Source organism: Condylura cristata, unplaced genomic scaffold, assembly GCF_000260355.1.
Source record: "Condylura cristata isolate star-nosed mole 26May11 unplaced genomic scaffold, ConCri1.0 scaffold00007, whole genome shotgun sequence".
Lineage (NCBI taxonomy): Eukaryota > Metazoa > Chordata > Mammalia > Eulipotyphla > Talpidae > Condylura > Condylura cristata.
In genome coordinates this window covers 18,296,895-18,318,387 of record NW_004567108.1, presented here as the reverse complement: position 1 = coordinate 18,318,387, position 21,493 = coordinate 18,296,895, and the positions used below count along the sequence as shown (strand labels likewise).

General features: G+C 38.4%; 1 protein-coding gene across 1 annotated transcript in view; it reads left to right on the top strand.

Annotated features, from left to right (window-relative positions):
* Positions 1-226: 226 nt before the first annotated feature.
* The window catches only part of C9 (complement component 9), a 31,320-nt gene continuing 10,053 nt past the window's right edge, over positions 227-21,493 (top strand). The window contains exons 1-6 of the mRNA XM_004678420.1: positions 227-349; positions 732-876; positions 1,106-1,253; positions 7,488-7,626; positions 14,899-15,159; positions 19,053-19,293. Coding sequence (XP_004678477.1) covers positions 227-349; positions 732-876; positions 1,106-1,253; positions 7,488-7,626; positions 14,899-15,159; positions 19,053-19,293 — 1,057 coding nt within the window. The remainder of the gene's footprint in view (positions 350-731; positions 877-1,105; positions 1,254-7,487; positions 7,627-14,898; positions 15,160-19,052; positions 19,294-21,493) is intronic.

The following is a 21,493-nucleotide window of genomic DNA, read 5'->3' as shown; positions in this document are numbered from 1 at the left end:
GAAAATGAACAAGTATTCCTCATCACCATTATTCTTGTTGTTAGATTGAAAATTAGATTACAAACACAGTACAACAATTAAAAGGATGAGCTGAAAACTCCAAAAGCTTGTGTTAAGTAAGAGATCTAGTAAAGATACATCCATGATTGGAAGGAGGAAAAGAAGTCAGCAAAGTAAACTGGTTTGTGAAAATGTCTTAGCACCATAATGGTCGTTGTAAGTTGACATGTTCCGTTATGTTAGTTATGCCGTAGAGACAGAAGGAAAGAATGGCCCTCCGTTGCCCATACACTGCAGAATGAGCCCCTGGAGTGAATGGTCAGAATGTCACCCTTGCCTCAAACTAATGGTAAGCACTCGTTGTCAATGATGTCCCCAAGTGGAAACTGTATTGCCAGCATCTGTAGGAAAATGACTATCAGGCAGAAAGCCCCACCAGTGAGCTCCACATGGAGAACGATGGCTGAGTGCCTACGTGAATGGGGCTAAGCAGCTGGGAAACCTGGAGGCTGCATCGCATATTAAATGCCAGGCAAGGGCACTATTCTGTACCCCATACTGCAAACCTGTTCCAACATGAGGAGTTACTGGAGGTGCCATTCTTCACTGCTTTTACTTTCAATCCCTTGACTTACCCGGGGGATGTGTAGAGGATGTGTCTACAATGTGGACATAGGTCATCACCCTTTTTGGCACTGAAAATTCTAATGACTCCAGCTGGTTTTGTGCAGTTTCGCTCTAGGAGCATTGAGGTCTTTGGACAATTTAATGGGCGAAAATGCATGGATGCTCTGGGAGACAGACAGATGTGTGTGCCCACTGAGCCCTGTGAAGATGCTGAGGATGACTGTGGAGCTGAATTTAAATGTGGTACAGGTAATCTTTGCACTCCCACTGTTTCAATGTACACTTGTGAGTGAACAGCAAGGAACCTGATTCAAGGCAGTGATAAATCTACAAGTTAGAAAGGGATATTAATCTACTTGTACAAAGACATCAACTAAATATCTGCTCTGAGTCCTCCAGCATTCAAGTACATTTGATAACTTCAGAAAGAAAATGAAATTTTTGGTGTTAGACATGTTTTTCCTGGTTCTGATTGCAGGCAGATGCATAAAGAGGAAACTTCTGTGTAATGGTGACAATGACTGTGGAGACAATTCAGATGAGGATGATTGTGAAAATGATCCCCGTCCCCCCTGTCGTAATAAAGTGGTGGAAGAGTCTGAGCTGGCACGGACAGTGGGCTTTGGGTCTGTATTCCTTTTGACTGTCTCTAGATGAAAATGGGTATAGTTTTTCCACCTTCCTGTCATGCCAAAATGGTAAAATGGTTTAAGTTGGTAAAAAAGACTAGCTATGAATCTGCATTCTGTGTGGATTAAATTTGAGCTTGAAAAAAGATTAATTGATGAATAATTATCTCAAGAAAACTGGAAGATTTCCTGGCCATAGTAGAAACCTCTAGAATGTACTAGACTATCAGGATGTTAGATAATTACTTCTGGATCAAGTAGAAAATTTAACACCTCATTTATGAAGCTCTGATGACCACAAAATGTTGAAATGATCTGTTAATATTTGAAACTGAATTGCCAGTAGTGTGTCTGAGAGTTGCCAGAAAGTCTCTCTTAAAATTAGAACTTCTGGATCTGTACCTGGATATGAGCCATTGGGAGATTCCAGGTTCCAGTATTCCGGAGTTGACCCAAGAGGCATAGGATAGATGAAACAGTTCTGAGGCCAGATGGTGAAGGTGTTGAGACTCAGGCTCTGGTATTGACATTTTCCTCCTATTTCCATACAAAAACATAGGGCCCTAGTCAGGCAAAATAAGATGAGCAGTGTCGGGCAGAACAGAACTCAGAGTTAGATGGTGTAAAGACCATTTGCAGAGATCTGTGTTCTGGGAGTTGGGAATGACATGCCAACAGATTCAGTTCTGTTGTGCTGTCTAGTCAGAGAGCATCCAGGATGTTCACACTATCGTCTCCATTAGTTGTTCTGACCTATTTTCAGTAAAGGTGAATTTGTTGTCAAATTGTCCAGAACAAGCACACCACTGTTTTCCACCCAGTGGTATATAAACAGAGATGCATGTGACTCTATTTCATGGCCTCTAATGTAGAGTGTCTCTTTATTTTGATAATCCCAGAACCTCATTCATAATAGGTGCTCAATAAATAAAATAAGTGTTTTCTAAAATACTGTCAGTTGACACCAGGTTTACTGAAACTAGGTCTCTGGAAGAAATTCAGATTTAGGATTCTAGTCTTAGGAATGGGGCTGGGGAAGGAAAAAAGATGGGGGTGATGGCGAGAGCAAGACAGTTTAGAGGACTAAGGTAGTGGTTCTCAACCAGAGAGCATGTCTAGAGCTGGTCTTGGTGGTCACTTCAGTGAGACTTGGGGGTGGGAGGTTTCACCTGCTGATGTGAAATGATGCTCAACAGCTCACAGAACAGCTGAGCCCAAAACGTCAGTCAACCTTACTGAGGCTAAGAAACACTACACCAAGGTTTTGGGCAGTTCCTGAGAAAAGATCTCAGTATCAAAGTTTGCTAAAAATAGAACTTCCCTCTCTTTGAGCATGAAACTTCCACTTCTTTAAATCACAATAGAAAAAAATTCCAACATACCAAGAGTCAGGCACTAAACAAAGCATTTTACATACCCTTTATTCACCTCATAAAATCTTACCCAAGTAGCATTCCAGTACTACCACAATCTCTTGGTCCTTAGCCTGCAGGTAGGACCCTTGAGTCAAATGGATGGTCTGGGAAACCACACTCAGTGGGCGATCAGCAATGGGCAGTAAATGGTCTGGGAACTGTCCAAAACCTTATAACCTGGTCACTGTGTGAGTTCTGACTCCTCTTGCAGCTTTCCCAGGGGAGCGACAAGGCCATGATGAAAGCCCATTACTACTTTATTCTGCTTTATTTGGATTCCAAGAAAGTTTCTATAATCTAACCAACAACAAAAATAAACTTAAGGCAGGGAATTGTGTATGTCCTCACTCAATGCAAATCTTGGGCCACTTAGCTGAAAAACAATTATTCATAATCTGCTGCTTTTCTTTGTTCAGGGGGAAAAATTTGTTCTATAGCATCTGCCAGGGTGTTGCATAATGAGGCATCCCAGAGAGTTGGATGCACTCCTTAAATACCTCATGCTTTATGGTGGTCGGGGTTGATGCCGGGGCATGTTGTGGGCTGAGTCTTCTGGACTAAAAGAAAGGGTGGGGTCCCAGCCTGGGAAAAGGTCAGATGAAGAGTTGGAAAATGAGGTGAGTTTTGATAGAATTAGTCCATCAACAATTTTTATTAAATTCTTTATTCTCATGTGTAACAACCTATCACTAAATTAGTTTTCATTAAGCCTATTGTTCTCTGATTATTTCCATTGCACACTGAGAAGTTTTCTGCACATTCCTTCTTGATACATTTTTATAGCAATCATGTAAGATTATTAGAGGAGATATTATTTTCATTGTGAAATAAGATCATTTAATCATTCATTTCAAGCCAAACAAAACACAAGTTTCTCTGACATATATAAAACCATCTTTTTCCACTGTGCCACCTTACCTTCTCCTCCCACATGCCGTCAACACCCACTCCCTTCCCCCTTATTACTATAAGTCCATAAATCAATATCTTAACTTGGAAGCAAAGCTCACCTTAGAAAATGAAATTCCTTAATGATAACTTCTATTCCCCAATGCAATTCATGTCACATTTATCTACTATCATCTTTGCTCTATAGGGACATGGAACTGTATTGAAAGCGGGTAATAGGAGGAAACTCCTAATCAAAGTGATGTGCTTATAAACTGCTTCTATACAATCCAATCTGGGAAACCTTAGTGACCACATACAGACTCTTTTGTGCATGAAAATCACAAATACTCATGGCAATTAATTTAGACTTGTTTCCATTTTAAGTACTAGCCCATTGAAATGCTTAGGCCAGGATTATTCAGTTGTATCACAAATGTGTCAGCTTGTCATTCCACGGATATCTGAGATTCTCCAGAAGTCTTGAAGGAAATCCCCAGCCCATGTTGCATTCATTGGGAAAAAATAAATCCAAGCCAGATGTAAATAAGGGACAATATGCAAGGAATTACTTTGTGTGTGTGTGTGATCTGTGCATAGCACCACTTCTGTGGAAGGAGCTTTCTCTTCAGTTCACCTAGAAAATTGGAGCTGCCGGTGGTTCTAGATGCAGGTGTAGAAGCAGGTATCCCTACACCCTGCTGAGGGACACATGTTTTTTATTTCCCAGGCGATGACATTCCATCCATGAGAAATTTTCGTGTTTCTTGGCAGAACAAAATTGGCTCATTCTAGAGTAGACTAGCTGTCTCTGTAGTAGTGGAACCAAGTCAAAATTTTGAAACATTTCTTCCTTAGCTGTGCTTCAAACTGTGCATAGCTTGCATTGTAGCTTTCCAGATGGACCCAGCCAACTAGTTAATATGTTATTGTATAAAATAGTAACCTTCAACTGAGGCATGCATTCAATGAGGTGTAAAAAGACTTTCAAAAGGGCGAGAGATGAGTTTTAAGGTAATGGTTTCCACAACTTGACTTATTACTTGACTGTTCTAATTAATTGTAAAACCTGAATGCCATATGTACATATTTTTTCAAAAAACTGATAACTTCTAACCATTCGGTGGTAACTGCTGGCCATTCAGTGGTATTGAAGTTGTCAAGTTCGTTCTTTCTTACCTGCCCTTTACAATCATCTCTCACTTATCAAAAGAAGAAATGCATTCCTCATCCACCTCACATTAGGGGGTGGAAAAAAAACTGGAACCATCTGTGAATATCAGTACTCAGTTTAAGTCTAATACCTTGTAAGCGAAGTGGGCTCCAATTCTTTTATTTTTATTTATTTATTTATTTATTTATTTATTTATTTATTTATTATTTATTTATTGCGTAGTAGAACTGGGCACAGACCAAAAGTGCAGAGGGCTGGGGAGAAGAGGCAAGGAGGATTCACCAGGACAGAATGAGGAGCAGAACAGGCAGATTTACTGAAACACACTGAGCCACGGGCAAGACAGGAGACATCTGCTGCACCATGAGAGTCAGCTCCCTGGTTGAGAATCAAACTCAGGCCATGATCAGTGGTGATAGCACTGAGACTTGACCCCTTAGACCACCAGGGAGTCTTTAATTCTTTTGGTCAAAACACTGGAAGATGTCTTAATCAATTGTCAAATTGAAAAAAAAAATTAATAGAAGACTAGTTTGTGATCTTTCTGTTCTAAATAGAAGACTAGTTTGTGATCTTTCTGTTCTAAAACTGTGGCTATCAAATAATGATTGACATAACATATCTTCTAACTACTTATTCTTCTTATTCTCACCTACTTATTTAGGTAAAGTGAGTAAAGTTTCTTAACATTTACATCTATGAAAGTGGAAGGTAGGAATGGAGCCAATAATCAACTCTGTCTCTTTATAGCAATCAATAATATTTATCCATGAGTGCAGGGGATAATCAACTCAAAAAGAAATCCTATTCATTTCATTGTGAGATAGCTGGTCTTTTAAATTGTTGATTGTGTCTTCACTGCCTGGCTGGAATATAAATAATTTTTGTGGGATCAATGACTGTTTCATTAACTGTATTATCTTAATATTATTACTGTTCATTATAAGCACGACACTATACTACACATAGATATAACATTTGCTTAATGCATCACTGTTACGAACAAAGATAATGTCATTGCTCACGCAAAAGGAAAAGGTACAGAGTGTCTGTTATGAAAAGAAGGAAAGCATTCACCACAGAATAAAGATACATTTGAATCCATGTTCAAGAAGAAAACACAGATAATTTATTTCCAGACTTGTGATTAAAATCTTAATGATAAAAAATATATTTCTGTGTGTTGCTCACATGCCTAGAGTAGTTGTGAAGGGGCAGAGCCTCTTCCTAAGGCAAAGGCGAAGTTACAAGGAAGCCAAGGAGATAGCATCATGCTTAACTCTGAACTGTCCTTCTGTCATTCTCACCCACGTGACCTGGACAAAGCCAGTCACGTAGCCACTCATAACGCGAGGGATGGTCCACGATCAGGCCATGGTAAGTGTGTAAATGTGGAGGGAGGTGAAGAGTTGAAGGCAAAATTTACCCCTTCAGGAAGAATAAGTTATTGAAGAAAGCAAGCCAGATATGTTTCTTTTCTTCTCATATTCAAGTTCACTAGGCCCAATTTTTTAGCTTATTTTAGGTCCATAACATCTTTCAAGAAGGTATTTTGGTAGGGCAAGAAGCGAGAGGTGGCTTGATTTAGCCATACAGTCAGCCTCCAGGGAGCAATCCACGGTCAGTTTCTCAACTTAACTGCCACTAATATTGAGCTATAATGTTTATTTTCTTTATAGATTTAAAGCCTATTAAAAGTGTTCTGTTTATATAAAAATGTTGTTTTTAACCACCCCTTTGGCAACAGGACACTCTTTCCATTTTTCTTGTATTAGCAAAGGTTTTATGGAAAGCCATCCACACCCTTTGACAAATTGTTCTTGAAACCAATATCTACATTTGTAACCTAGCTCATTGGGATTAGGGATGCCATCTAGAGCAGTGGAAGAATTTATGTTTGTCTGTTAAATTAAAGTTTCAATAGAAGAGTCAAACCTCTGCTTTGACTTCCCTAGCTTGTGGCCATGTATTCCAGAGACTATCTAGACAATGTCCTTCCATTTAACAAAGATTTACACCACAAAGAACAAACTGCTTCCTGTTCACGTATTACTTCCCTGCCTACAAATCAACCTTAACTTTTTTTCAAGCTAAGCAAGACTCCTATGTCTGAATTAAAGCTCGCAAAATAAAAATACTTTGATAAGAGGATGATAAGAGGATGTAGACCTTTTGAAAACACCTTGTAGGGTGCTGAGTTTTTTGTGTCCCTCTTGGAAAGTATAAAAGGAATAACATAACCCTAAAGAGAATAAGGTTCTTGACAAACAATGAGACAATGGAGAAAAAAACCTGAAGTTTAAAAGAAAATGGGGAGGGAAAGGACCCCCATGTTGACTCATATATTAAAATTCCATGCACACGGTATACTGTCCCCTGGAGATGCCACTCTGAAATCATTTATATGGTTGGCATGACAGGACTGGCACTCACTTCACTGGGGGAGGTTAGCTAAGAGTTACAGCAGAGAAGTTAAGATCCTCGAGCCAGAGGGTCCCTTGCTCCCTACTCAATGCATTTCTTTCATTGTACTCTCGCTCTCTGCAGTGCAATAGTTACTTACAGGCATTTATAATGCTTTCTGTGAGAGGCGTTGAGCCCAGGTGAACAGTTTTGTGCTTCTGTTCCTGAGTATATCCCCCCACACGCTGGGTGACAGGGACATGAAGCCACGGTCTCTTTCCCCGTGGAGAGCTGTCTTGCTCTATTAACTTCTGGCATCTTCATACCTAATGTTATTCTGTTTATTCTCAGCATCAACATTTTAGGGATGGATCCCTTAAATACACCGTTTGATAATGAATATTTCCATGGACAGTGTGATCGAGTTTGGGATGGAAATACCTTGACCTACTACCGCAGACCCTGGAACGTGGCTTCTCTAGTCTACGAAGTAAGTCTCCATAGGAAAAAAATACACTATTAACAATACTCTTACATGAAAAGCTGTTTTGATGAGTTTGGTGATGTGAAAAATTCAGCAAAATAAGAATTTGATGTAAATATAAGATTCATTTAGACAAGAGATAGAGCATAGATCTCTTTAGAAAATAAACAGTGGCCTACACAGTATCCTTATAATGTGAGAGAATTTTAGCAAATATCTAGACCTTGTAACTAAAAAATGCTATAAAAATAAAAACAAAGATTCTGATAAAACTAAAATTTAAAGTTGTGATTTAAATAGTGAGTATAGGCTTCATATTACTTAAACTCATCTTTTGCTAATCCACCAATAAAAATCCACTTTGACATGTGTTATTCTCCAGTCATTTTTACATTTGTTGTCCTGCTTAACTAATGTGAATGGATATTTTCACATACATCAAGTCTACTAGGAGTTATAAAATTATTTCTTAGTAATTTTTATTTTACACAATGCCTCACCAAACTACCACCTAAATTCTCTAAAACCATCTACCTATTCAAGCCCTAACTGGAAGTATTAACACTGACCACTGTAGTCTTGTCTTCCTTGGTCCAAGAAAACTGTAATAAAGAATAATAGACTTTATAAGCCAGGAAGTGAAATGACATGTTTCATTGAAAGATTCCATTGTTGACTTATAATGTCTACCTTTTTCAGTTACTACAAAATTTATTATTACTGTCATTCCCACCAGTTTGAGAAATATGTGAAATAAGCAAAGACAACGCTGCTTTTGCATCTAACAATATTATAAATCCATCCCTACCTATTCCAGTCATCATGCACTCCCATGAATGTTTAATATTTTAATGTCAGCACTGTTTGGCATTTTTTCCACATGCAATACATTGTCATATCTTTTGTATTGATATATCTAGAATAGATACATTCTATTTCCCAAAAATTTCAAAGAACATTTGGATCAGTGGTCTTTCTCCCCTGTGCCAGATTTATCTTCTTTAAGCACATGTTTTTAAGGGGAAGATGATAACATTTCTAAAAAACATTACACATGTTCTAATTCTTTAATTAGAATATACCAAAACAAGGAAACCTTTGTCATTGGTGGTGAAGAAATTTTGCTGTGCTGTTTGACTCAGTTTTTGTTTCTCAGGGAATACAGTTTCCGAGTGTTGGGAAGTAGTAACTGATATGAGGAACTTCATTTATAGTACAGAAGTAATAACTGGTATGACGCGAGATGGTGAGGCTGGGAAGATGTCCTATGACTGACCTTGAAGCTACGAGTCCGGGAGGGATATACTGTTGCCCCTAACCCACAACCCCAGAAAAAGATGTGCTTCTGAATTGAGAACATTCTAGATTTCACCAAGGTGGTGTGGTGCTTACCCTGAATATTATTTACTCCCCAGTGGAGTTAGGATCAGTTTTTCATAATCAAACACAATGATATTTCTACAGCAAAATTAACTGATGTTCACACAAAATGGTAGAAATGACAACTACAAATAACATTTTACAGTTTGGATCAGATTAAGCCCCTAAATTAATTTTGGCATAAAGCTTTTGGGGAAGATCAGGATTATGGAATGGAATCGTTACTTGCTGTCAATAGAGAAGAGGGCTGACTGAATCAGGGTTTACAGAAATCTCCAAATCAGCCTCTTTGTGCTTCTACTGCTGCTAGCAGTGATCCTCATATTCTAATCTGCTGTATTTAGGGAAAGTATATAGCCTAGCTTGTTAGTATCATACAAAAAAGAACATGAACTCACTTAAATAGAAATCTCCATTTTATCTTTTTAGAAAAGATTTCATTCTTTACTATCTAATAGTCCTGTCTAGTATTCCATGGGATCTTTTACTTACTTTCATTCAAGTCTGCTACTATAGTGTAGTATATTATTACTGTGTCTGAAAGTAAAGAATGAATGTTATAACCTTCTAGCCTATTCACACATCCATCTCTGCAACTTGCCCCAAGTACTTCACTAGTCACTCTCCTAGATCCTAAGTCAACCACTGTCTCATCTTCTATCCTAACTTCCATATATAAATATCTTCAATACTCTTACTTTAAAACTTGGTAAATACTCCTTGTAGCCTGCAGCTACCAGTGTCATTGGCAGGGAAATCATTCCTGACGTGGCTTTTGGAAATCATTCCCCCCTCAGCTTTCTCCTCTCAGCTCTCCATTCTGGTTCATGCCTCTCTTGAACATCAATGCAATCATCTCTGCTTTCCTTTGTGTTCTGGTATTTACTTTGCTGTTTCCATATGTACCTTTAGTGGAGTTTCTAGTCATTTTATTTACCATGGAATTCTGAGAAACTGACATCACATACTACATTAAAAGGGCTTACTGAACTCACAAATAAATGTATAAAGCATATTAACATTCTTTAATTTTTTAAACTAATGCTTCTGATGGAAGTTACAAAATTTTAAGCAAGTAAACTTACTGGAATTGCCATTAAAGTGGACAGCAAAACTGAAAAAAGGTGCTTAATAAATACTCCCTCTGTTCTTTCAACTGGGTTACCCCATTTTAAGACCATGTGGTATATACAGATCAAGCTTATTATATATGCTTTTTGTTGTTGTTATAAGCTGGTGTTCCCAATAGACAAAAATGAGAACTATGCCCATAGCAATTGATATATTGAAAATTAACAATTAACTCATGTAGATTCAAGTTAGTAGTCATAGGCAGAGGATTAATTATGAGGATGTGCCTATAGCATATAAAATAACCTGGGCACAATCCTGAACGTGATAAGGAACAACTGAAGATAGGAACATAGTGTTTCATTTTAAATCTTTTATGTTTTGTGGAGATGAATTTCAAAGGCACAAGACCAGAAATAGTAACAGAAGGAGGCTATTTCATCATCCAAGAATGAGTCATATACAATTAAACTGGCTCTCAGAGAGTCGGAAGAGAGGAAATGAAATCCAGCGTAATTAAGAACTAAGAGTTTATAATGAATTGTAGAGAGTATAGCTTCTGGTCATTTGTTAACCTGAATTAAGATTCTCTGGGGGTAGATTCTGATAAGTTCCTCCACTTATTAACTTACTTAAGCAACTTGTTTATCTTTCCTGAATCTTTCCTGACTAATAAGTTTCTTATTACAAAGTAGGGTAATAATACTACAAAATTCATAGGATTTTGGAAAGGTTGAACATTGTGTTAATGAGTACAAAGTGCTTACATTCCCAGTGCCAGAATAATGATTTATTTCTTTTCATGGAATATTTGATAAAGCCCTGCACCAAAGGAAAACCCGTCTGAATGACAGACCTTCAGCAAGGTCTGAGAAGTAAAGGGCACGGAGATGTGACAAGAGAAAGGTCCATTCCAAGAAGAAAAAAGTAATTTGAATTTTATAATGTTGACTCTGGGTATCTGTGTGACACAGGACTGAGAGCAGATTACATGAATGTGAGGATGGAAAGAACAGAGATTCATGTGTCACCAGCAGATAGTTAATTATTGAAATCACATGCATGCTTGTACACACAGTAAGTGTGCAATGAAAGAAAAAAGAGAATGCACTCCCAGAGCATGTCAGCATTTAGTATCTAGACAGAGAAAATAATTATTAAAAGAGAAAACACCTTATTGTCTAATGCTAGATTTCAAATATCCCCAAAATAGTGGCTAAACTGTTAAGAATATGGCTGTGGTTTTAGTAATGCTTTAGATGAGGATGTGTCATGAGCTCTCATCACCCTGCTTTTTGTAGGTTTATTCTCTCAATTAACAAGAGATGACTAGTAAGTAATAATAGGTGGTCTCACTATGCCTTGTACAAACAAAATCTTAAGTACATATTCAGTGTTTTCTGTTTACCTTATATTTCTAATTGCTGTCTCAGTTCCTCTCAGTTTAAATACAAAGTGTGTCTTGATTATGTCCTATCTCTGCCACTCCCAGTGCCAGAATAATGATTTATTTCTTTTCAAGAAGCACCAACTGGATTTAAAAAAAAAAAAAAAAGAGCTTTAGCTGACCCCTTTAATATTATTCTAGGCATCTTGAAACCTGCAAACACTCTGCACCTCACTTAGATTTCAGCTTCTCCACATGTTTATTCAATTTGTATAAAGAAAATTGCTCATGTCCTAGCAGTTTCCTGCTTTCTGTAATCTTACATTTTGTCATCTTTTCAAACTGTTTTGCTATTTTCTTCATGATGATTCCAACTATTGGTCCATTCTGTAGTGCCTGTCATTGACCTAACACTGATTTGGATGGATGGATACATTCTAACCCATGTGTTGTTTGGAGTGACCCCTCCCTCTTTCTTTCGGTTTCTGCTCACTGCTACCATCCTGGAGAATTGCTACCCAGACCAACATTACACCTGCAAGTACTCCTCCACAGTGAAATAGAGCTATCTCATGCCAGTTCTTTTCTAGCCATGTCAGATGTAATATAAGCACCTACATATTACACCAATCTGATTGTGCAATCTATTAGAAGACAGTAAGTTAAAAAAATCTTGGCCTACCAAGAAAGTTAGGGAGAGTTGTCTTCCTGGTGCCGTTTTATTTAGCTTTGGTGCTTTTTATTCTTGACAATACAGAGGTTATTGTCTTCAGTTGTTTCCACAACTGAAGCCTTAAAGTCAAAGTCATACAAATTGTATTCATTTTCTAAGTCCAAGGTCAAGGCAACTTTTTCGCAAGTATAAACTTGTCAACTTTTCTTTGGCAGTGGAGCATAAGAATTATGAACTCAGGGACCTCCCCAGTGGCCTAAGGGTTAAGTCTAAACACTGTCACAATGGCCTACCAAGATGATCTGAGTTGAAGCCAGCCAGGGAGGTGACCCACATGGCACTGCAGACCTTCCTGTCTTGCCCACTGCTCCCCTCAGCAGTGTATTTCAGTTGATCTGCCTATTCTGCTCCCGGCTCTGTCTCTGGTGGATTCTCTTGCCCCCTGTACCTCTGGCCTATACCCCATCTCATATATTCATAAACAAAATCTTAAAAGAATTTTCAACTGAAAAATAATATATATATATATATATATATATATCAAAAGCCCTTCTCATTTTAATTGCTTTTTTTTTTTTTTTAGAAACCTTCAAATGGTAAGCTCTACATAGGTGAGGATAATGTCTGTCTTGCTCACATGAATCCTCAAATTAGACTTCCTGGTTCTCAGTTCTAGTTATGTGATGTTAGAAACATTTTTTTAGCCTTTATTTTCTTATCTGTAAAATGTGGTCATTATAGAAATCACACTAATGGTAGAAAGTTAAATGTATTGACAGATATTTTGTATTACTGGATGTGTATATTAAATTTAATAATTTTTATTAACATCTTTACATGCCAGAAATCTTACCTGGTGATGCAACATTGGTGGCATGTGAGCAAGACAGACATTATCCTCATCTACTTAGAGCTTACCATTTGAAGGTTTCTAAAAAAGCAATTAAAATGGGGAGGGCTTTGAGATATGTATATATATGTGTGTTTTGTTTTTTTTTTTAAACAAGAAGAGCCATGTAAGCTTTTGGAAAAAAGAACTTGCTGGCCTGTGGGATCATAAGCTGTCTCCCTAAATAGAAGTAATTTTTAAGACTTGAATAGGTAGAAATTAATGGACCAAAGTATATAGCATGCACTTGTTATGTGTATGTCTGATGTTTATGAGGGGAGAATAAGGACTGGGAAAGATGTTAGGGAACATTCCAGAAAATAAAAGCAGCATAAAGGAACTTAATAGGAAAGAAACTGGCTATGGGGGTAGGAAGGAGGTTCAATGACTAAATGACTAGTGAGTGAGCAATGGAGGAGAGATTAACTTGAAGGAAGTCTACTTTATCTTAAAGGCAATAGGATGATTTTGAATGCCTTTAGGTAAGGGGAATGATATGGTTGTGTTACTCTACCTTGTTCCAGTGAGCAGTTTGCCCAGCTTATCTTACTTTTTAATGAAAAGTACATATATCTTAGCCTTTCCCATTATATGGCAACCTCAGGTTTTGTCTTTTCATCTCTTTGGGCTACTGTAGCAAAATCCTAAAGTCTAGGTAGCTTAGATGCAGCAGACATTTACTTCTCACAGTTCTGGAGACTGGAAGTCCAAGATCAGAAAGCAGGAGTGTCAGGTGAGTTTCCTTTTCTGTGTTGTAGATGTCTCATTAAATTTTCACATAGTGGAAGAAGCTAGGGAGTGCTGGGGGTCATGAATCTCACTCATGAAGCTCCTCCTGAAGGCCTCTCCTCCTAATATTATCACATGGAGCACTGGGACTTCAACAGGGGATCCAATATTCATACCACAGCATTTCCTGTGTGGAACAGTCACCGAATATATAATAGTGGATCGCTGAATCCTGAATGAAGAGATAGGCATCTCTTTCCCCTACAAGGGGTATACCTGTTTCAGAGGACTTCAAGAAAGGGAGCTGATCCCTTGAGATTACCAGCCCTTCCACCAATGCTTAACAATAGACAAGTTAGCAAACAGTGAAAAGTTCTAATGAAAACTTTTAACAGAAACTTTAATATTTAACAAGGTGGTTGGATTCTATTTTTCACACCAAAATGAAGGTGGTAGCGAAAAAGCAAAAGTTCAAAAACAACAAGGTTATGCAAGGAAACATAAGCCTGTTTCCACATTAGATTCCCATTTCACAATCCCTCTTCTCAAGGGCAGATACTCTCTGTGGTATTTTGCACTTTTTTTCCAGAAACTTTCTATGCATATGAAAGCATTTCTATAGGAGGGACAGGCAGTAGAATGTGAAAGTTAAGAGAATGATGTTTCAAGCCCTGACTTGACTATGTCAATTAATTCACATGTATTCAGTCCTCAGAATGGCTTCTGGCTCATAAGCCTTGAGAAAGCTTTATCATCTCTTTTTTTGTTCTCTTTTTTTCTAAAACACGAATTAGAGTGTATTGTGCATGTTATGCAACTGGCTTTTTAATTATTAATATAACAGTTTTTGAAAGCTGACTATTTCCAAAGCCCCTTCATTTGCATTATTTCATCAACTTCTTAACAAGTATCCTTGTTTTACAGGGAGGGGGGAGGGGGAGAGGAATCAGGAGGTTATTGTGTCATGTCCGGTCACAGAAATGTATTTAGAGCCCAGCACATTCCTTCAGTGCTTTCACTCTCACCTCCTTTGCTCCCCTACCTTCCAAATGTCCATTTATTTTCTTTGATTCCATTGTCTACAGTGTTTTGAGTGGTTTCTTTTTCTTTTTGGTATATAGCTTTAAATACTTTGTTGTCCTCTTTTAGACCCGAGCTGACAAAAATTTCAGAACTGAGTATTATGAAGAACAGGCTGAATCATTTAAGATGGTGCTCCGAGAGAAAGCAACAAGTTTTAATGCAGATTTATCTCTAAAATTCACCCCCACTGAAGCAATTAAAATTCAACCTCAAGAATCTTTTGCGATAGAAGCTAACTTAAAACCTCTAAAGTTCCAGAGTGACTTTGGATTTAAATATAACCAAAAGGACACTGTCCAAAAGTTGTTTCTATATTCTACTAAGAAGGTAAGATCATACAAATATAATGGGAGCTTTTCAAACTAACCAAATGTCCTTTATCAGCGTTTAACTGTTTAGAGCAGATAGAGATCATAGGGAGAGAAGAATATAGCAAAAGTAACAAATCCTCAAACATGTAGCCAGGCCAGCAGGAAGCAGATGCTAACTAGAGAAAACTCCCATGGGCACTTTGCCAGCAGGAGGTGGTCAGATGTTTGGTGGTGATGAGCAGAAAACAAGGGTGGTAAGAATTTTGAGAACTCTTTGATGGAAAAGGAGATAGTGTACCGTTCAGTGTATACCATCTTCAGGATCACTTAGAAAAGTACTACTGAGGAATTTTGAGAATTCATTTCAGTACCTTAGAATGATGACTGTTTATTTTCTACCAAGAATATCTAAAGTAATGATGCTCTGAGAATGTGCACAGTGCATATGATTTTGGGCTGCATGCCTTGCAATGACACTTATTTTGAGATGTTGGAAATGTGAAAATATGTGGGGTTATGATGATGAGTTATGATATTAACTCATATTTGAGTTTGTTTCACCACTCTTGGAATAAATATAAAATATACTTTCCCTAATCAGTATGAAATGGGTAAAATATACATTCTCCCTTTATAATAGGTGACCATACTGACCTATTCAAGTATCCTACTGCTGCTTCAAAAATAGTTTAATTTACCTTTAATAATGTGTTAAGCCTACTTGTAGAATTGTTTTATAGATCTGCACATTTTTTATACAGCCAAAGAGTTCAGCAAAAATTTAATTATGAACTTACTGTATGGTGAGGCACTGTACTAGGAGCTTAGTATATATTTGTTAAACAAACAAATAGGTTCCTGTTCATGGAGTTGACATTTCAACAGAAGGTGATAGGACTAAAACAATAAATGTAACAACACCTAAAGGAAAGATTCTATACCTCTAAAACACAAACAGCATTGTCAACCAATGTTAACTCCATAAAAAAGAAATAAGTGAGTAAGTAAAAATAAAATCAATTACTTAAAAGAACAATAGCAAAAAAGGGAAGCTGTATAGTTTTTAGAAAGTGTTAAGTGCTACAGAATGAATTATTCAGTAGAGTAACAGGGAAATTGGAAGTGCTGACAAATAGTATTAAAAAGGACCTTCAGGGCTCTCCCTGGCAACGCATTGGGTTAAAGGGCCACATTATGAAGCTCTCTGAAGCCACTGCAGTATGAGTTTGTTCCCTGGCCAAGGAGCTGACTCACATGGCACAGCAGACCTCTCCTGATCTACCCACTGCAGCCCTCAGCAGTGTATTTCAGTAAATCTGCCTGTTCTCTTCCCCACTTTGTCTCTGATGAATCCTCTCACCCACCACACCTCTGTCCTGTACCCCAGTTCTGTAAGCATAAATAATTAAATCTTTAAAAAAAAATAAAAAAAAAAGGACCTTCAGTTTCCATTGGGGCACAAGAACTGAGCAAAAATTTGAAGGAGACTGTAAGAGACAAGTCTTCAAGAGAGAACATTGGGCCAAATTGTACTGTAAAGAGAAATGGTTAGAGAGGTTACCTTGAAACAGGTCATAAAGGACCTCAAATGCTATTTTAAGAATGATGCTTTATTTCTGATGACATGATAAGTCACTTAGTGTTCTGAACAGAGAATAGCACACCTAATCTATTTTATTTAAAAGATTTATTTATTTATGCGTATAGAATTGGGATACAGGCCAGAGGTGTAGGAGGTAAGGAGACAGAGTGGGGAGCAGAACAGACAGATATACTGAAATACACTGCTGAGGGGAGCAGTAGGCGGGTCAGGAAAGGTCTGCTGCACCATGTGGGTCACCTCCCTGGCTGGGGATGGAATTCATGTTGCAGTGGCTGCAGTAGCTTCGTAGTGCTGTGCTTTAACCCATTGCACCACCAGAGAGAACCCCCTAATCTATTTTAAATAATTACTATGGGTACTCTATTGAAAAGAGGTTATGGATATAAGAGCAAATGTAAGAGACAGCTTAAAAGCTAAGCAGGAATCCACGGGAAAGCGATGATAATTCATACAAGACAATTGTTGGTGACCTTGATGAGAGAGGCTTTATTGGAGTAGTGGGTGCAGAGCATGACTGATGGGATTTAAAAGAATTCGGGGCGGCCCTCCCTGGTGGCGCAGCGGGTTAAAGCACAGCACTGAGAAGCTAAAGCCACTTCTGCATGGGTTCGATTCCCGCCTGACCTGGAGGTGACCACATGGCGTGGCAGACCTCTCCTGACCCGCCCACTGCTCCCCTCAGCAGGGTACTTTGTCGATCTGCCTGTTCTGCTCCCCTCTCTGTCTCTGGTGAAACCTCTCGCCACCCCTGAGCCTCTGGCCTGTACCCCAGTTCTGTATGAACAAATAAATAAATCTTTAAAAAAAAAAAAAAAGAATTTGGGGCAAGGGTGACTGGAAACAGCAAGTATGGAAAATTCATTCAAGAGCTCGAAACAGGGAAGGAGAGAGCATAAGGGACTACGGTGCATGGGTGACTTGGTGGTGGCAATTCTGTGAGGACTACACCTGAAAGGAAAAAGCAAGCATTGTACAAAAATGAACAAAGATGTAAAATATATATAAACAAATAAATTTGAAAGATTAAAAAATAACTCTAGGGCCCTCCTGGTGGCACAGCAAGTTAGGACACAGCACTGCAAGCTAGGCACAGCTGCTGCAGTGCATGTTCAATCCCCAGCCCCAGAGGTGATCTGCGGGGCACAGCAGACCTCTCCTGACCCACCTGCTGCTCCCCTCAGCAGTGTACTTTTAGGATCTGCCTGTTCTTCTCCTCACTCTACCTCTGGTGAAGCCTCTCACCACCCCTGCACCTCTGACCTGTACCCTAGTTCTGTATGCACAAATAAATAAATCTTAAGAGAAAAAAGAACTCTAAAGAAATGTTGCTTCTAATGAAGGCAAAAAAAAATAGTTATACAAATGAGGCAAATTTCTTTTACTTCTTTAAGATAGAAGAAATATTTGGATGAAATATACTTGGATGAAAATAAGTTGAGTCACATGAGACTCCATTGAGACTAATTATACAAATCAACAGATGGAGAAATCATAAGATTTATTATCTAAGGAGTAAGTTCTGTACAGTTTTTGTTAGAGACCAAATCACCTAGCAAAAATTATCACCAGTAGTGAAACCATACAGTGTAAACAAATGTACTTCCAGCACTTGGAAAGTGTGATGTTATGGTTCTATACACCCAAGTGTCCCTTAAGTAAAAAAATAATAGTTTAAATCCTTCATGTAGTCGGCATGTGTTAACCACAGTTACCATAGGGAAACTTCAAAAGAACAATCTACAAGATCAGTGTCCTCTGTAGTCTACTTCCAGCTGGGACAGGCCATACCATTGAGACACATAGCTATAAGGAACTGCCCAGTTTTCCCATGGAAATGTAAGCCATCATCCCAGAGAATATTTTACTGTTGAGCTGCTCACCTGGGCTTGAGAACCACGTCTTAAAATATAGTCTGTCTGTTATTGAAGATTGAGAGGTGAAATGGAAAGAACAGTGATATCTGAGATCTAGGCTTTTAGTTCTAATGCTGCCCCAGACAACATGATCTTAGTGAAAATAACTTGATGCTTTTAGATCAGTTATCTCATCTGTAATTTAAGATTAGATCTTTAAATAAATGGAGGTATAATTTATATATAATAAAGTTTATAGATTTCGACGGCAAGTACTGGTCACTGCATGGCCTCATCAGTGATTGGTACTGATAATATTTTAAGTTTGGCCATTCTAATGGGTTAAATGGCCACTTCTAAAATATGTATTTCCTGTGGGAATTCTAAATGACTTTTTAATTTGATATAACAAGGATTAAACTCACATTTCTTTTCTTCTGCTTTCCAACAAAGGATAAAGTATTTCTGCATGTAAGTGGAGAGGTTCAGCTGGGAAGATTTACAATGAGAAATCGGGATAACATGATGACGACACAGTTCGTAGATGCTATTAAAGCCCTGCCAACTGCCTATGAAAAGGGGGAATATTTTGCATTTTTGGAAATCTATGGAACCCACTTCAGCAGCTCCGGGTCTGTAGGAGGACGATACGAACTAATATATGTTTTGGATAAAATTTTCATGCATGAAAAAGGTACACCAAAAATAGAGTTCTAATTTCTAGTACTGTTTTAATGAACGTTATTCCTATTACTAATCTCGTGTAATTTTTAAAGATTTCAAATAGAATATTAAAATTGTCTCCTTTGAGAGACTCTCTTCTTGACCTTGGAAGCTAAGACCCTATCAGACAGCAATTTTGCCTCACACAAGATGATTTGATTTTGAAATAGTCAGCACCATATTGAGTTATGCACAAAATGGCATAGCAATTCAGTATTATTTGGTGATGCTCTTTTTAGTGAAATACTATTTTAAAAGTGAGAGAAGGCACAAAAGACATAATTTACATAGCTTTTTTCTTAATCAGTAGATCAGTCTCATTATATGCATAAGAATTATCTTTCAAGGAGTTTGCATTGTGGGAATGTATATTATTCTGAATTTTCTCTCAGAGAAGAGGGAGGAAGCAATGTTAACTAATATCCGGTAATCTAACATCTTAAAGCCAGGGTAGAAAATTAGTTTAACCTACTGTTATGGCAGGTCTAATCCCAGTTCTAACCCAAACCCAATGGCTTGGACTGGCTCCATCTTGAGTAGGTTTGTGGACATCTTGAGATCATTGCAAAGAAGGTCATGGTTGATCATCGCTGTCTTCTAGGTGCGCAGGATTGGGCTAGGTGTTACGTAATTATCTTCCTAGTCTATAGGCTTCATCTAAATCTTTCAAAAGAGTAGATACTAGGGCCCTCTCTGGTGGTGCAGCAGGTTAAAGCACAGCACTGAGAAGCTAAAGCCACTTCCGCATTAGTTCAATTCCCGCCTGCCCTGGAGGAGACCACATGGCATGGCAGACCTCTCCTGACCAGCCCGCTGCTCCCCTCAGCAGTGTACTTCATAGATCTGCCTGTTCTGCTCCCCGCTCTGGCTTTGGTGAATCCTCTTACCCTCTGCATCTCTGGCCTGTACCCCAGTTCTGATTGAATAAATAAATAAATCTTTAAAAAAAAAAAAAAGAGTAGACACTAAGTAAGCATAGGGAGTTTTAATTGTTATTTTGTGAGAAATTATAACTTGTTAAAATATTCTTTAAGGAGGTGGAAGGTGCCAGCAGAGCTCTCCTCTCTGGCCTGGCAATTTTAGCTGTGCCTCTTAGAGAAGTGTTGCCAAAATCACTTTCTATAGTCAAATCGAGTGAACTTTGCTCTTCAAATACATCATTCTCCCAGCTGGTAGCAAATACTTTGCAAGTGAAACAAACATAACGTGGCCAGAATCCCTTGCTTTTGATGCCTCAGTCTTGTCTTGGGCAAGGAACAGTGCCATGGAAAGTGGAATATGAAGTTGCTTGGTTTACTTTGCTCATAAGACTATATCCTATGAGAGTGAGATCTTTTGAGCCCAGCTAATTTATGAGTCCTGTTTCGGCAGATAGTACCTGGGGAAGCTGCACAAGAGAACCTGGAAAACTGAAGAAAAATGCTCCACAAGGATGATCAAAGCACAACTAATCCTTTAGAACTAGAGTTATTTTGGTGAAAAAGTTCCATGGGCTAGTATTTTTAATCCTGGGCAATTTACACATCACCTTCTCACTAGAATCTTTCAGTTCACCCTAGTATTTTGAAGAAGTCATCTATCTCACTTCTCCAAAGAAAGTACCTGAGGACCAAGCTTGTCCTCCTTTGGGGTACCCAGCATCTGTATGGTCATAGAAAGGCCCACTGCTGAGACAGAGAACCTAAACTCTTTGGGGTCATTTAGGTGTTTTCATCCTTATCCTCAGAATCAGTGTCTTCATGCTTTCTAGGGGCGTAATGGTGGAAATTCAGGTATCTGGATTTAGTTTTTTTTTCCCTAAAGATTTATTTATTTATGCATACAAGAAATGGGGTACAGGCCAAATGGGGGTGAGAAGATTTACCAGTGACCTAGTGGGAGAAGAACAGGCAGATTGACTGAATTATACTACTGAAGGAAGCAGTGGGCGAGACAGGAGAGTCTGCCACACCATGTATTTCACTTCCCTGGCTGGGGATAGAACTCATGCGGTAGTGGCTGAGGCTAGCTTCAGTGCTGTATTCTAACCCCTTGTAACACCAGAGAGGGCCCAGGTTTTGGATTTCTTGTCATCCAATTTTATCCTCCCTCTTCCCTTCCCATGGAAAATACCAATTGATATTTCTGAAGATCTCAGTAATTGTGTATGAGCAAAAATCTTTGTTGAATGA